This window comes from Xyrauchen texanus, chromosome 13 (genome assembly GCF_025860055.1).
Source record: "Xyrauchen texanus isolate HMW12.3.18 chromosome 13, RBS_HiC_50CHRs, whole genome shotgun sequence".
NCBI classification, from domain to species: domain Eukaryota; kingdom Metazoa; phylum Chordata; class Actinopteri; order Cypriniformes; family Catostomidae; genus Xyrauchen; species Xyrauchen texanus.
Window position 1 is genome coordinate 14101036 of NC_068288.1, and position 17508 is coordinate 14118543.

A 17508-nucleotide genomic window follows, 5' to 3' on the forward strand; every position below is an offset into this window, starting at 1 on the left:
TCCCTGCCCTTTGTACACACCGCCCGTCACTACTACCGATTGGATGGTTTAGTGAGGTCCTCGGATCGGCCCCGCCGGGGCTCCTTGCGGGCCTTGGCGGAGCGCCGAGAAGACGATCAAACTTGACTATCTAGAGGAAGTAAAAGTCATAACAAGGTTTCCGTGGGTGAACCTGCGGAAGGATCATTACCGAAGGCTCCGGAGGGCGAGAAGGCTGTACGGAACGAACCACATAGAGCGAGGCCGAGGCGGGGGTGACCACGTCTCCCCGCCCGAGGCGGACCGCGGCGGTCCGTCCTCAACTGTGGCAACGCGGGCGAGGGGTGGGCGAGCGACCTCCGGCGCGACCACGGCCACGTCGCCTCGTTCCCCCCCGGTGCTGTTTCATGGCTGACCCTGCGCTCTGATCCCAGCATAGTTGGGGTATGTGAAAACAAATGCGTTTCATTGGCTCTGTACCTGTAATCTGCACAAATGACAATAAAGTTGAATCTTAATCTTATAAATCTCGGCGGAGGGGACGACTGGAACAAGGTGCAGTCTTGATGCTTTGATGCAGCATGCAATTGCCAGGTACTCAATGCAGGTATCATTATTCAGTGCATCAATAAAACAACTTTTTGGAGAGGTACAATTAAAAAAATAACGTGTACCCCTACTTTATCATTTTAACTAGTGTATACATTTTTAAAATAGCCCAACTAGCCATGAAATCTACTATATCTGATTTCTGTACATTCTTCTGCCAGAGAATGTTTAGGCCGAGATTGAGCACATGTATTAAAATGAATGAGAGGAACTGGAACGTGTATGTAGAAATGGAAGTCCCGCTTTACAGGTAAAAGAGACAATCACCTTTTAGATACAGGCATGGCCTGTCAGTCAATTGCCGAACGTGCATACACGTTAACTCGACCAGCTTGAAAACTCGTTTTTTAGCTTGATCAAAGCTACAGAAGCACAATTTATAAAGTAATATCAGTGTCAGATTTCACTGCTGATGATAAATGGTCTTTGATCATGATCTTGACCAACCATTTTGGAGATTTGGGTCTGAAACAGCTGCTAGGGAGCATTCCCGAGATGGCGTCCGAGTGGACGGATTTGCTCTGAAAGGGACTTTGGTTCTGTGCATGCATCAAGTGTGAGGAAGTGTCTAAATGAGCTTCTTTCTTGAATGCACCAAGGAAACTGTGGATGTAGAGTTTTATAGTGAATTGGGATTTAAATGTTGGTCTGTTTCCGGCCCAAAGTGATTGTTCCACTTCAAAACACATGCATTACACCCCATGAGTCGTACTTTTGTGCTGTCTTTATGTTCTTTTTGGAGCTTAAAAGTTTTGAACCTCACTGGCTAACTCTGAATGGACAAAAACACCTCATACACCCTCAAAATATCTTTGTGTTCTGTAGAAGTCATCCCATTCTGAGACAACATAAGGGTGAGTATATAATGAGCGAATGATCATTTTTGAGTGAACTGTCCCTTTAAGTGGCTGTTGTTCTGTTGTGCCTCTGAGAAAATAAGAGTACTAATGTTTGTGATTTTGTGCAGTTCTACAGGTGTTTCCTCATCCTGTTTCATTGCAAACACAGCTCTCTAGAGAACGGACACTCTTCCATGCCTTCAAGAACTACAGTCATTCAGCTCAACCGTAGGGTTTATCGCAATACTGTGGCTGGCACCGCACCCCCTTCCAGTGGTCTCAACCAACATGAGTGCAGCATCCCCGGATCAGAATGAACCAATCCACCCAAAATCACATCCTTATTTTCCAACTCCAAATTTGAGTAATTTCCCAAGCGATGACAAAAGTAACCCATGTAGTGTTGTTGAGTGCCTAACCATCAAAGCAGAAACGCTGAACTGTTGCTCGATCCCCAATGTGATCTCTACAGTCACTTTCATTCTGTTAGTCCTGTGATGGCAAAGTGTAGTCTGACTCGTGACACATACATTGCTCATTTTCAGTCAGTATTTGTATTTGTGTGAGCCTAGAATGGTTCCTGGACTGGTGCAACCTTCTCAATATAAATGTTACAAAATGCAAGGCTTTGCAAAGTGCAAACAGCCAATGGTGACTCGTGACTATGGGTATGTTTGGGTTGTGTGCAGGTTTACATTACTTGTTCCCAAACCATTTAAACATGGACTTATACTGACACCTAGCGGCGTGGATGTAACATCTAAAATAATCACACTCAAATCCCTTTAAAAGCTCCACAAAACAATTGCCATTTCTACATTGGAACATATGTTATCTGTTGTTGTAGTACCCTGTAAGTAGGAGCAATATTGGACTTTGCCTTTAAGAGCAGCACTGATGTTTGGTGGGTTTAGGAATGTTGATCCTCTGAGAGCATCAACTTGTATTCACAGCACTGATGTGCACAAGCCTTGATTATATGTGAATCAAACATGCAAATAAAGCAACTACCCAAAAACTCACTGCCATAACATTTGTTATTTCCCTGTGTGTCTGTGGGAGTTGCAACACACCAAACAATGTCTTATTCACTAACAATCCCAATCCAGTTTATCTAGGCACTAAACGCGCTGATATAGTGCTGAGTATTTAAATGAACTGGTCGTCAATCCTTTGACCACAAACATGCCTCCTTTATTTATAAATCAGGCTTACTATAGGTTGAGCTAAATTCACAAATCTCATTCCCAACCTCGATAACCTAGCACTCAGAACCAACCCACAAGTTAGGGAAATGCCCCATGCAAATTGCATCCAGCACTATATATGTGGGTGTGTTTGTGGTGTAACCTGATTTGCATAATTCTGCTAGTGAATCGGGTGCCTAAACAATGCATACAGCAAGTGCTGTAAAATGTTATGAGCGGACACAATTTATTTGTAGTGAACTTCCCCCTGTGATTTTTAAGATCAAGCTTAATTCGCTCATTAAGATTCAGAAATTAACTTGCAAGGGAGACAACAAGGAACAGAGTGTGTGTGTGTGTGTGCGTGCGTGCGTGTGTGTGTGTGTGTGTGTGCGCGCGCGCGTGAGTGTGTGTGTGTGTGTGTGTGTGTGCGCGCGCGTGTGTGTGTGTGCGTGCGTGCGTGCGTGAGTGTGTGTGTGTGTGTGCGCGCGCGCGTGCGTGCGTGCGTGCGCGTGCGTGTGTGTGTGTGTGCGCGCGCGTGAGTGAGTGTGTGTGTGTGCGTGCGTGAGTGTGTGTGTGCGCGCGCGTGCGTGAGTGTGTGTGTGTGGCGTGCGTGCGTGCGTGTGTGTGCGTGAGTGTGTGTGTGCGTGCATGTGTGAGTGCGTGCGTGTAAGTGTGTGTGTGTGTGTGTGTGCATGTGAGTGCGTGTGTGAGTGCGTGCGTGTGTGTGTGTGTGAGTGCGTGTGTGAGTGAGTGCGTGTGTGTGTGATTGCGTGCGTGCGAGTGAGTGAGTGTGTGTGTGCGCATGCAAGTTTGCGTGTATTGCATGCAGATGAATGCATGTGCTCTATGCTCCCATGGGCACTGTGTCTGTGAGTTAGCCGAGTGCCCTCTTGTTATTTTCAAATAAAAAAAGCTATTTTTTTGTTAACTTTACTTAAAAAAGTAAAAAAAAGTGTCAAAACATCACATTTTGTCATGCATTGGTGGTCACTGGTGACATCCTGACATAAAAATTATAATTAAAAAAAAAACAATAACATGAAATGACAAGTATGTCCAGTAGATGGCTCCAGTGCTCTATGCATCATCTGATCTCTTTAAGCCAATGGCGTTACAAACTTAATTCCTAGATATTATCAAGAGTTACACATTGGATATATATATATATATATATAGACATAAAAAAAATATTATTTGTCAAATTGTAGCATTTTTGTAGCAAGCTTATCTAGGCACTAAACGCGCTGATATAGTGCTGAGTATTTAAATGAACTGGTCGTCAATCCTTTGACCACAAACATGCCTCCTTTATTTATAAATCAGGCTTACTATAGGTTGAGCTAAATTCACAAATCTCATTCCCAACCTCGATAACCTAGCACTCAGAACCAACCCACAAGTTAGGGAAATGCCCCATGCAAATTGCATCCAGCACTATATATGTTGCTGTCCTTTTGTGCATATTGCAGCGCCGTTTTGTGGTCCGGTCTGGTCCGTTCTCATTTTAGCTTATCTATGCCCATTCGGAACACGACCCACCGGACCCCTCGTTTCTCCCGATGGCCATTGCTCCTCTGATCGGCCCAAAAGTGTGCCGGCCCACCGGGAAAATGTCCGGTATGCCAGATTACCAGTCCAGCCCTGAGCACAGCAATTGTGCTGAGTGTGAGCTTGATAAAGTGGATACACTGTGTGTGTACTGTATACTGTATATGTGCGTGTGTGAGAAAAAGGGACTCACCTATAAATCCGGAGGAAGGAGGGTTGGGCTGAATGATCTCCTTCATGTTGCTTTGCACTATATCCCAGAGTCTCCAGATAAAGGAAGGATGAATGATATAAAAGGGCTGCTCAGGGAACTTCTGTCTGTGTGCAATGTATGGAGTAAACAAGTCAAAATCAGGATGCTTGTACCACTGTGGACGAGAAAAGAAGAAAACGTCATATTCAAAAGAACGTTCTGACACTTGAGCCCCCTTTAGTCTTGGCACTTGATTTTTGGTGATCGGATGGATGACAGTCGGACAGCACTAGACCACTTTAAAAGCTAGGGGCAAATGCACACAAGACACCTTGTGATCAGATTGTGCAAATTGCCATTTCCCATTTTGGGCAGATGAGGGCGATCATACCACTAACCAATCATACTGAAGGAGACTACTTGGAACGTAAGGTCCCATCCACTCTTTTTCATCGTCCTCTATCGGTATGCCTCTCAAATTTGCAGCTCTAGTTTGTATCAGAAAACAAACGGACAAACATGAAGTTACCATCTTATATTAGAAAGACAAAAGAAACAAAATGGCTGCCTGAACGGCTCTCGTTTTGCCAAATTATTACACTGCAAATACACAATACTGTATTTTTTAGCTGATGACACAACACAATAGGGCTGAATGCCATCAGATTAAAGGAATGTTCCGGGTTCAATACAAGTTCAGCTCAGTCGACAGCATTTGTGGCATAATGTTGATTACCACAAAAATTTATTTTGACTCGTTCCTCCTTTTCCTTAAAAAAAAGCACAAATGTGTGTTCCAGTGAGGCACTTACACTGGAAGTCAATGGGGCCAATTTGTGAACGTTAAAATACTCACTTTTTCAAAATTATAGACACAAAACATAAACAATATGCATGTAAACATGATTAATGTAAGTGCTTTTATAAAATGATAAGCTTCACATTTCTGTGTTTTAAAAAAAATGGCCCCCATTGACTTCCATTGGAAGTGCCTCACTGTAACACACATTTGTGCTTTTTTAAAGAAAAGGAGGAACGAGTCGAAATATATTTTTAATGGTAATCAACATCATGCCACAAATGCTGTCGACTGAGCTGAACTTGTATTGAAACACTGTGGATTACTCACCTTCTCCAGGTCAACATTATAAGGAGCAGGATCCCAGGCTACCAAAGTCATATTCTTATAGCGTGAACTGCTGTTGAATTTGTGTTGGGGTTTTGCTAGAATCTGTTAGAAAAGTAAAAGGACATGCCCATTTATCCCCAGCAGGCAGACAGAAAGAGAATGACTGTTTCTGGGTATACTACTGCAAATTACACTCACCTGAGAGTTAATGATACGAATGGTTGTCTTGCTGCCCACATCTCTTTCATAGCCCTCGGAGGGGGCATTATTGAAACGCAGCACTGCATCATGGGAATCTAGAATGGGAAAAACAGATGTCAATCAAAAGCACTATTAAAATCATATTCATGTACAATGTGTGGTGACAAATCTTCTAATGATGTTTTTTTATTTTTTTAAGATTAAATGCCAAAGACAGGCTAATACCTACAAGGACTGTTAGCATGACCCAGTCTGCCCCTTCTGGTAAATGCTGGTAAAACACTGGCGGCCAAAAGTTTGCAATAATGTACAGACTTCGGAAGTACATTGGCACTTTAATTCACCAAAGTGGCATTCAACTGATCACAAAGTATATACAGGACATTACTGATGTAAAAAACAGCAGACTCAGGAGGCCTTATGGGAAGAATTGCAAAGAAAAAGACACTTTTGAAACAGAAAAACAAAAAGAAAAGGTTCGAGTGGGCAAAGAAACACAGACATTGGACAACAGATAATTGGAAAAGAGTGTTACGGATCTGAACCCCATTGAGCTTTTGTGGGATCAGTTAGACTGTGAGGTGTGTGAGAAGTGCCCGACAAGACAGAGTCACATCTATGGCAAGTGCTACAGGAAGTGTGGGGTGAAAGGTCAAGTGCTACAGGAAGTGTGGGGTGAAAGGTCAATTGCTACAGGAAGTGTGGGGTGAAAGGTCAAGTGCTACAGGAAGTGTGGGGTGAAAGGTCAAGTGCTACAGGAAGTGTGGGGTGAAAGGTCACCGGAGTATCTGGACAAACTGACAGACAGAATAACAAGGATCTGCAAAGCTGTCATTGCTGCACATGGAGGATTATTGATGAGAACTCTTTGAAGTAGTTTAAGATTTTTTATCAATTGTAATAGTAATTTTTCACGTTTTTAATGTCCTGAATATACATTGTGATCATTTGAATGCCACTTTGGTGAATAAAAGTACCAATTTCATTCCATAAGAGCAAAATCTGTACATTATTTAATAGTGCCCATTTTAGAGGGCTCTTAAAAGTGTAAAATTGACTTGTAATGGAGTGTACTGACTACTAGTGGAGTACTTGGGACTGTGCACATTCTTGTGGTGCCATTAGTCAATAACCCTTGTCAGGAAGTAATTTTCTTACACCTGAGAGAAATAAATCACATTTTCGACAAGTGCACCTTAGGTGACTGGCTCAATAAAAACTGAACCTACAAGCAAATATGGCATATTTAAAATTGTGTACTTCTGAGGGGTCCTACACCAGCCAAGCCACTGCCACTAAGATGAATGGGAATGCTATTGGATAGCTTTCACCAGGTGTTATGGACTTCCTTGGGTATTACTCATAGTGTTGTAAGGCAAAAATGTTACAGTTTTGGACACATTTGATGGGCAGGTACATTACACCTGAATAATCAAAGCATCTGTCTACTGTTCATTATGAGCAATCACTTTTGCATTCAAGAGATTCAGTAAACACAAGAGGGCAGCAAAAGACAATTCACATTGCAGTGCACGCCTCATCTGAGAGCTTACCTGACATCAAATAACAATAAACAGTGAACTTTTTGTATAGACTCACTTCCTAAACTTTCTCTATAGCTGTCACGCCCTGCTCTCATGCTCTCAAAGTTAAAGTGGAGCTTTAGAGTAAAAACAGGCTCATCTCACTTCAGAAGATATGAATTAAACCAATGGAGTCCTCTGGACTACTTTTATGCTGCTTTTATGTGGAGTTCTGTTCACCATTCACTTGCATTGTATGGACCTACAGAGCTGAAATTATTTAATTTGCCCATAGAATCTTTGAGCTATTAAGGTTAAACTTATTTGGCTTGCTGTCCACAGAGGAGGGGCTCGATGAAGCAGCTTCAACTCGAGCTCTGAAGTATCTCCCCGGGACTATTAATAGGAGATGATTAAGTGGGGCAAGATGGCTAGGGTAAAGGTGGAGTTGGGGAGGTGGAGGGATGCTGGAAACAGCTGAGACAGAAGAGAGGTAAACAGCTGCTTATATACTCTGGCTGTTAATTGAAAGATTAGATGGACTTGTTCCTCCCGAAATTATGTTTAGGAACTTCAATTGTGTTCTGCCGAAGAAAGAAAGTCATACACATCTGGGATGGCATGAGGGAAAGTCAAGACACTGAAGGTTTTCAATTGGCAGCACTCTGATTCTGTCTGACAATGAGGCAGGGCACAATGCTATTTAAGGGCTTCTAGTAAACAGGGAACATCGCTCTCATAGTTATTTGTCATTGGCTGTCAGCTGCAGTTTTCATGTTCTAACACATTCAACAATCAGGCCTTGTGCGTCAATGCCTCTATTCAAAAGCAGACCAAATAAAGGACTCACGAGGAGGGAGAAAAAGGAAGTATGGATGAGAGAAATTGAAAGAAAGTAAAAACAAGTGAGAACAAGAGAGTAGAAAATGTGAACTATTGGCCACTTAAAAGTACAAAGTCTGCATTTTGTCCAATTGTATTTTAGGGCTACCGTTTTTGCATATCTCTTCTGGCCAACTCACCAATTTCTTGTCCCAGTGATGAGTTAATGATTGCCCCTGCCGATGTTACCACAGCACATGTCCTGTACGCCTGCTGAAGGGGCTGAGCTGGAATCAGCCGTTGAAAGCCTAGACGAGCAAAGGGCTGCTCAGAGCTATCTAGAGTCTGGAATTGGGCTTTCTGTTTTATCTGACACAATAAATCCTGCCTATTCCTATCTGCCTTTTGTTGGCCTTTGTAGAGAACTTTGTGCATGTTGTTGTGAACATAGTCTTTCCTGGCTTGCTGAAGTGGTTGACTTAGCATTTTGAAGGACCCTTGTCCCTTCCACAGACCACGAACCACCGACCATGTCTCATCTCTGTAGTAACGTTTCCGAGGATTTGTAATGTGCTTCCTAAAATCTGTCCGAGCATGGCTAAAATGAAGCAGCTCAACTCCAGTAAGAGGAAGTCGAAACACTCGCCTGCTCTGGAAAGGACCCATCCTATCTGCATGCAAACCTAAGCTGATGTTACGGGATGCCATACTGTTTCGGTAATTATGCTGAACAGAGTCTGGGTGTTGAGATTCAGTGAGGAAAATGTGCGGATGGTCCACCTGGAATTTAAAAAGGTAGATGAAGGCAGCAAGGAAGAGCAGCATCCAGACCAGCAGGGCCAGCAGCAGTTGATATGAATGCTTCATGGCATGAGGCCTGAACTATCAGTACACCATTCCAGACTCATCCTGGAGGAAGACAGAAAGAGATAAGATTAAAATGATAAATAATTTCATTACTTATTCACCCACAGGTTGTCCCGAAAATCTAGGACCTTTTTTCTTTCTGAATTATACTGGCCACTCTTTTCCAAACACTGAAAGTGAATGTGGGCCGCATATTTCAATCTCTCAAATTAGTGTAAAAGCATCTTTTTTTATATATATCACAACACAGTAATAGTGTGAGTAATAGAGAAAAACATGTTTTGAATTTAAAGTCACAATCAGCCATTGTAGTCGGGATTTGTGTAATAGTGAATACGTTTTTGCATCGCCTGTTTATCATCAGAAAACTGCAGTAAAACGTAGAATGCGGCACGTGAAATCAGTTTGCAAAAAAATTATTATAGGAAAGCCCTATGTTCCATACTGTATGCATTAGTATATATTAGAATATAAATAAACATAACCTATATTGTTTCTATACTTATAAACAACAACCTAAAATCAACAGTTTTACATTTTTAATTCAACAACATCATTCACAATGCTTCATGGGATTGTAGTTCGTGCCCTCGTGATAGACAGTACATACATCTGAAACTTTGTCTTTTTTCCCATTTTCCAATACGTTTGTGATGTTGTGATTCACCTTGGAGCTGGTTGGTTTGGTTCATGGCTCACAACTCTATTATGGAGGATGATATGGAAAGTCTATAGAAGAAATGAATGGGGAAAATACTTCCTGAACCCAGATGGCTAAAACAGTGGGCATATAGTCTATAATCATAGATCAACTGGGAACTTGCAAATAAGCAACAACGTTCAATATGAAAACGTTCGTTCAGACTCTCTGTAAGACTACTGGGGAAACATTTTGAGGGAATATTGTTGGGCTAACCTGTGTTTTTGTGTAGATGCAAAGTAATTCAAATTTTGTATTATCTGTGACTAGGGCTGAAACGATTAGTCGACGTACAATAAAACATTATCGACAAACATTTTCATTGTCGAATAGTTGTTTGATGTCATTAATGTAACATGAGATCACATTAAACTCTAATGACATTAGACACACATCAGGTAACGCACTGAGTAGCCGAGCCAATGTCCCAGCCATTTCAGCGGTTGGTTCAGTGTTGTGGCAGGAGGGACACAACGTCTCGTTCCCTCCATCAGGGAATGGAAGTTATATCAGTAACCGAGACGTTCCCTATCTGTCACTTACTCGACGTTGTGTCGATGAGTTGACACTAGGGGTCCCAATGGAAAAAGCCACGAGAGCTGAATTGAGTTACGCAGACTGGCGGTGCGAGATGGGCAGACCTTTGTGTGCCTCATAGCCAGTGCAGCAAGCCATCGCATAATTACTCCCAACACACTGGAAGGTATGAAGCGGTATGAAGCGGAATACAACACACGGTTAGGAGCAGAAGCACATCGTGCGGAGCAGCGTCGTGGTAGGTAACGTGACATACGGCGAGAGCATAGGCTGCCTTGGCGGTTGATATACGCAACCATCGCTGTGTTGTCCGTACGGATCAACGCCAATAGCCTCCTCAGGGCAAGTAGTACCGCCAGCAACTCGAGGCAGTTGATATGCCAATGCAGTCGCGGGCCCAAAAAAGTAATCGTAAAAAAACTGCCCGAACGGGATGGGGTAGGAAGATTTTTGTCGGTTGGCGTTGCAGTCCTGCAGGTATCTCCGCGCTGGGGCCGGCTGATGTCGGTGTTGGCACCGCAAGGGGATGCCCTGGGCGATGAGCAGACGGAATGGAGAGTCTGTGGCTCCGCCTGGGCAGGATATGCTTCCTCACCGTTGAGAACTGCCGGGCGAAGTCTCCAACGGTGTCGCCAAACAGCCCAACCTGGGAGATGGGGGCATCAAGGAAAAGCACCTTGTCAGCCTCTCGCGACTCGACCAGGTTGAGCCAGAGATGGACAACGCCTGCCCGAGAACCCACGCCATGACCTCAAGTCAAGTCAAGTGGTTTTTATTGTCTAAAGGCATAGAGTCTCCCACTGAGGTCCCCATATCGCCCCCAGTGCTAACCGACCCAGCCTCATACCCGTAGGTAGAAGGACCGAGTCAGGGAGCCGCTGGGATGGCTTGCGTTCTTACAAGGGCGAGCCGCGACCACAACGTAGCCATGGTCATTTCCTCGCAGTGAGGACATGAACCATCCACGAATGCTGACTCAACCCAGACACGAAAGGCAGCGATCGTGGCCATCAGACGGGGAGAGACATCGACCGCAACCAGGAAATAAACACAAATGAAAAGGCATCTTGAAAAAGACGCTTTCCGTTTGCGCCACTCTTTTAGAGAAAATAGGACCTAGGACAATCTTTTTGTGTGTTTATATATATATATATATATATATATATATATATATATATATATATATGTATATATAGGCAGGTATATCTAAATATATATAAACGATATTTGAACTTTTTCTGCTGCTGAGGCGCCCAGGGGTGTTTGCTCAGCACAACGTAGTGTGCGAGGGGGAGAACCGCTGGAAGCATCGTAGATCCAACAGCGTGTAGAGATGAATGGTGCAGCAGAGGAATTCAGCTCTCTGACTTGCTCGCTCGGCTCCAAAGAAGATATCTGATGTGTGTTCGCAGCGTCACTCCTTTTATACCCGTATGTCCGGGGGAGTGGCATGAAAATTCTACACGCCAATTTTCATTTTCCTTTTCTCAAGATCAGAGCTGTCTGGGCTCCGCTGCAGCGACCCCTAATGTCAACTCATCGACACAACGTTCCCAGATAGGGAGCTGTATGTACTTCTTTTATTTTTTATACTATTTGATGCACCCAGTTTAATATTGGGATTTGTGAAAACTTACTTTGAATTAGCATCATATCATCTTTAATTTCCCACAGTTGCTGATGGTGTCGTTGTATTAAAGGAATAGTTCACCCCAAAATGAAAATTTTCTCATTATTAACTTACACTGATGCCATCCCGGATGTGTATGCCTTTCTTCAGCAGAACACAATTTAAGATTTTTAGCAAAATGCTGATGCTCCATTTTTGGAACCGAAAGCTGGGGACAGCTGCTTACTTTCAGTAAACTTACCGGGTAAGTGTCTAAACCTGCTTTCTGGAATACCCCCAGGTGATTTAGCTAAGACCCTTAACCATTAAGTGACTACAATCACAAATTAAAAGAAATAAATAATTTAACCTGCTGTGCTGTCTCTTAGTCCTTCATTCTTGGCCTGTGCCCAGTACCACTGAGAAAAACAAACACCTATGCCAGCAAAGGCGTTCCACAGCGGAGGAGAATTTTAAATATGAAAAGCTTTTAAACACAATTAAAAAAACCTGCCATGAAATAAAGAAGAAAAGACCTCATGAACCTTCTTCAGAATATCTGCTATCAACATGCAAGCAGTGATACGGATGAGAAGGACGTAGCCTATATATAAAGCTGAATAATTCAGGCAACCTACTCAACTAAAATAACACAGAATTGTGCACTAAACTTCATGTTTACGCTTAAATTAAAACCAAGTATAACCAGCAGAAACGGTGCACAAATTTTCCACACTTTCTTTTTAATCGTGTACATTCTGTTTGATTTATTATCATGCAATTACTGGCAGCAACACACTGATGTTATGAATGATGTATGCAGTCATGTAATCACACAGCCTGCCTTCGAAACCTGAATCTGTCAAATGTCAGAAAAATAAAATCTTAAAAGAAAATTAATAAGTCAACAGATGAGTAGCCATGCTCGTCTTCTTTTTTACAGTTGAAGTCAGAAGTTTACATACACTTAGGTTGAAATTATTCAAACACATTTTTTAACCACTCAACAGATTTCATATTAGTAAACTAAAGTTTTGGCAGGTCATTTCGGACACCTACTTTGTGCTGACACAAGTCATTCTTCCATCAATTGTTTACAGACCGATTGTTTCACTTTTAATTGACCATATCACAATTCCAGCGGGTAAGAAGTTTACACACACTAAGTGAACTGTGCCTTTAAGCAACTTGGAAAATTCCAGAAAATGATGTCAAGCCTTTAGACAGTTAGCCAATTAGCTTCTGATAGGAGGTGTACTGAATTGGAGGTGTACCTGTGGATGTATTTTAAGGCCTACCTTCAAACCCAGTTCCTCTTTGCTTCACATCATGGGAAAATCAAAAGAAATTAGCCAAGACCTCAGAAAAACAAGTGTGGACCTCCACAAGTCTGGTTCATCCTTGGGAGCAATTCCCAAACACCTGAAGGTGTCACGTTCATCTGTACATCAATAGTACACAAGTATAAACACCATGTGACCACACAGTCATCACACCGCTCAGGAAGGAGACGCATTCTGTCTCCTAGAGATGAATGTAGTTTGTGTGAAAAGTGCAAATCAATCCCAGAACAACAGCAAAGGACCTTGTGAAGATGCTGGAGGAAACAGGTGGACGAGTATCTAGATCCACAGCAAAACCAGTCCTATATGGACATCACCTGAAAGGTGCTCAGCAAGGAAGAAGCCGCTGCTCCAAAACCACCATAATAAAGCCAGAATACAGTTTGCAAGTGCACATGGGGACAAAGATCTGACTTCTGGAGAAATGTCCTCCGGTCTAATGAAACAAAAATGTTACTGTTTGTCCATAATGACCATCGTTATTTTTGGAGGGAAAAGGGTGAAGAACAGCATCCCAACCGTGAAGCATGGGGGTGCAGCATCATGTTGTGGGGGTGCTGCAGGAGGGACTGGTGCACTTCACAAAATAGATGATGACATCATGAGGAAGGAACATGATGTGGATATATTGAAGCAACATCTCAAGACATCAGACAGGAAGTTAAAGCTCGGTCACAAATGGGTCTTCCAAATGGACAATGACCCCAAGCACACCTGCAGAGTTGTGGTTAAATGGCTTAAGGACAACAAAGTAAAAGTATTGGAGTGTCATCACAAAGTCCTGAAGCAAGGAGGCCGACAAACCTGACTCAGTTACTCCAGTTCTGTCTGGAGGAATGGGACAAAATTCCAGCAACTTATTGTGAGAAGGTTGTGGAAGGATCCCCAAAACATTTGACCCAAGTTAAACAATTTAAAGGCAATGCTGCCAAATACTAACAAAGTGTCTGTAAACTTCTGACCCACTGGGAATGTGATGAAAGAAATAAAAGCTGAAATAATCGACTATTATTCTGACATTTCACATTCTTAAAATAAAGAAGTGATCCGAACTGACCGAAGACAGGGAATGTTTCTACGATTAAATGTCCGGAATTGTGAAAATGTTTTTGTCTAAGGTGTATGTAAACTTCTGACTTAAACTGTATACCCTTAATTATTTAATAAAAGCAGACTCTGTGATAGCTAAACTGTATGATCATGTAATATCATTATACATACGTCAGCAAACTGGCTCCTCATCCTCGGCTCCTCTTAATCTCAGACACCCAAGCGATCTCACCCACACCAAGCATTTTGTAGTATCGTACATGTTGTGTTGCTGTTACCGTTATCACTTTTGGGAGTATTGGTGAATGTCCCTAAAGCGCACCTTCCACACGTCTCCTTATTTTGCGCTCCAAAATAATGGCTAACCTCGTTAGATTCAGTTAATGCTTGTCATTGGCAGGATCATACACAGGGCCTCTGCTGTCTTCACTGATCCTGGAAACGTTCATCTCGACCAACAGAGCAATTTGTGAAAACGAAATATAAAAAATGCACACTGTAACGGGGTAAAGTTGGGAAAGGAGGAGGCAAGAACAGGACGAAGCATCTATGTAATATTTAATTAAACAAATAGACACAAACATACAGGGCAACACATTACAGCTGCCTGTAATAGCGAAGAATTGTAAAATTGCTAGCAGAAAACGCTCTTAAAAACTAAGATCAAAATGTTGATATTGGGGCCCAGATCAGTCCAGAGCCTTTTAAAATACAGTCTGGGAGTCAAAATTCAAAAGGCACCATATATAATCTAATCCTTCACAGCAGTCAATGCAGTTCACCAGATCATAGCCACATATCAGACTAACCAGAAATAATGTGACACAACTGCCATTATATAGTCCTTAGCACATATTTCTAATGTATTCTTATGTTACTTGAACACGAATTCCAAGTGTCCCGCCTTGAGAATGTCCGCAAATTCATAGTAACATTTTTTATGTTCTCCTCTTATCTATTGCTATCAGAAATTAGCCACCGATGACAGCATCATGATTTTTGTTTTCTGAGTGAAAATGCCTTTTAAATCACATTTAAATCACAAGTTGTTGACCTTTGGACAACAACTTCCTTTTAGCTCTGAAAATAACATCACCTCTTTTCCCTCCTAACAAAGACGAGCAGTTAATAGGCAATTATTTTATTTGAAAATTCATTTGTCTCCCCTTCTGACTAAAATAAATAGTCCAAACTAAAATTTGATGAACAAACTTAAACTAAAAATCAGGAAAATAATGGCAATAATAATAATAATAATAAGACAAAGAGAATTGATACTTTGTACATTTTAGGCTAAATAATATAGTATATAATAAACAAATAGCCTATAATTTACTTACAGGACTTCTGCTGGTGTGAACTTCTCAACAGAGTGATAAAGAGCTCAAGTTCAAACACTCGCTATTATCATCCGTTCCCCTTTTATTAGAGACTTTCTTTCATGGACAGACTGTTCATTCTAATCAGGGTAGTTTTATTGTTTGTAGTTCGTCATATGGGACCATCTGAAAGGTCCACCCACTGTACCGACATTTGGTGATTGAACTGTGGTCAAAGTGGTGGGGGCATGGCCCCCCCTGGGCCCCCATAGCGACAACACTGCATGCATTATTTATATTAATTAATTTTATTTGGTGGTCTTTCTCAGCAAATACTAGTTGTATGCAATTAATTTGATTAATTAGTCACCATTAATAAAAAATCGATTATCAGCCCCATATATATATATAGATAGAGAGAGAGAGAGAGAGAGAGAGAGTACATATTTTTATTTTAAAGAACAGAATCTGATGAATTCTGATTCAGTCCTTTTAAAATGACACAGATTCCAGACCCATTTTTCCTCTCTCCTGATTTAATCCCAAATAAACAGTCATTTCATTACATAGATTTTCATTCAAACAGTGTATAAGTGCAAGGCAACAGCATAACTGAATTTAAACTCAAATGAAATGTCATAGTAATAACAGTAACGCTGTGAACACTACAAGATCAATATATTTTAAGTGCATATAGTTCTCGATTACTGGGTATGATGGAAACTGTAAAGTGTGACCTACATTTCTTATATTACGCAGAATAAAAATAGCAAATAAAGTTGTGCATGCATAATAACAGACACGGAAACGGTGCACTTACGGATCCGTGTGGTCGGTGCAGATATTCCGCCTTTCGAGAACGCGCTCCGATCCGTTCAGCACCTGTTTATATTTCACTGCTGTACAAATGTCCGCGTGTAAACGTTTACTACTCTAAAACTTAGATCCAACTAACCTGGATCCAAACTTTCTCTCTGTCGTTACTTTCATTTTAGCTGTTTATATTTGTCTGCGCAATTCAGATATCATTGTTGAGCTCGGGCTATAATTGGCTATGGGAGAGAGAGAGAGAGAGAGAGAGACAGCGGAAATGTCCTTATCCCTCCAGTTCATACCTCCCCACTCAGCCCGCCTTCTGTGAGATTCTTCACGCCTATTTTATATTAATATTTATTTATTTTCAGCTCAGAAACCGAAACCATCAGCACGTGGTACAAACCGAACACCAACACACACACACACACACACACACACACACACACACACACACACACACACACACACACGTGTTGTGTTTCCATGTTTTATGGGGAATTTCCATAGACATAATGGTTTTTATACTGTACAAACTTTATATTCTATCCCCTAAACCTAACCCTACCCCTAAACCTAACCCTCACAGAAAACTTTCTGCATTTTTACATTTTCAAAAAACATAATTTAGTATGATTTATAAGCTGTTTTCCTCATGGGGACCGACAAAATGTCCCCACAAGGTCAAACATTTCGGGTTTTACTATCCTTATGGGGACATTTGGTCCCCACAAAGTGATAAATACACGCTCACACACACACACACACACACACATAAAAAACACAACAAAATCTATAAAAGGGAAGAATATCTCATCTTGGTAGGTCTGGTAGGTGCAAGTGAATGGTAGCCAGAACTTTGGAGCTCTACAAATCAAATAAAGTCAGCATAAAAGTAATCCATAAGACTTCAGTGGGTAAATGTCTTCAGAAGCGTGTATTTTGGGGCTTCAAAGTTCTGGTCACCATGCACTTGTATTGTATGGACATATATCGTCATAAAGCAGGCAGATAAATCCAATAATCCAAATAGGCAGTCTAACCAGGCAAACAAAACAAAGGGTTATCCAAAAAGCAGTAAATCCAGAAAAGCAGGAAATGAACATCAATAAACTATAGCAATGGAAATGACAATACTTCATGCAGAATGATGGAACTGCATGGCTATATATATATATATATATATACATGTGGTAAATAGGAAATGTGCTGTGAATAAATGGGTCAAGATCAGTAT

The 17508-nt window shown here is 41.6% G+C and overlaps 2 protein-coding genes across 3 annotated transcripts in view; one reads left to right on the forward strand and one right to left on the reverse strand.

Annotated features, from left to right (window-relative positions):
- The window catches only part of tmtops2a (teleost multiple tissue opsin 2a), a 26958-nt gene extending 23936 nt beyond the window's left edge, over positions 1 to 3022 (forward strand). Inside the window, exon 4 of the mRNA XM_052140984.1 lies at positions 1556 to 3022. Coding sequence (XP_051996944.1) covers positions 1556 to 1744 — 189 coding nt within the window. The 3' untranslated portion in view covers positions 1745 to 3022. The remainder of the gene's footprint in view (positions 1 to 1555) is intronic.
- st6gal2b (ST6 beta-galactosamide alpha-2,6-sialyltranferase 2b) overlaps positions 1 to 16538 on the reverse strand; it is a 19538-nt gene extending 3000 nt beyond the window's left edge. The window contains exons 1-5 of one of the 2 annotated variants that reach the window (XM_052140979.1): positions 16279 to 16538; positions 8234 to 8942; positions 5686 to 5783; positions 5488 to 5589; positions 4359 to 4533 (exon numbers count right to left, since the gene is read on the reverse strand). In XM_052140979.1, the coding sequence (XP_051996939.1) occupies positions 4359 to 4533; positions 5488 to 5589; positions 5686 to 5783; positions 8234 to 8900 (1042 nt within the window). In that variant the 5' untranslated portion in view covers positions 8901 to 8942; positions 16279 to 16538. Of the gene's footprint in view, positions 1 to 4358; positions 4534 to 5487; positions 5590 to 5685; positions 5784 to 8233; positions 8943 to 15479; positions 15601 to 16278 lie in introns of those variants that run through there. The other variant, XM_052140980.1, reaches the window with a different exon arrangement.
- Positions 16539 to 17508: the final 970 nt, after the last annotated feature.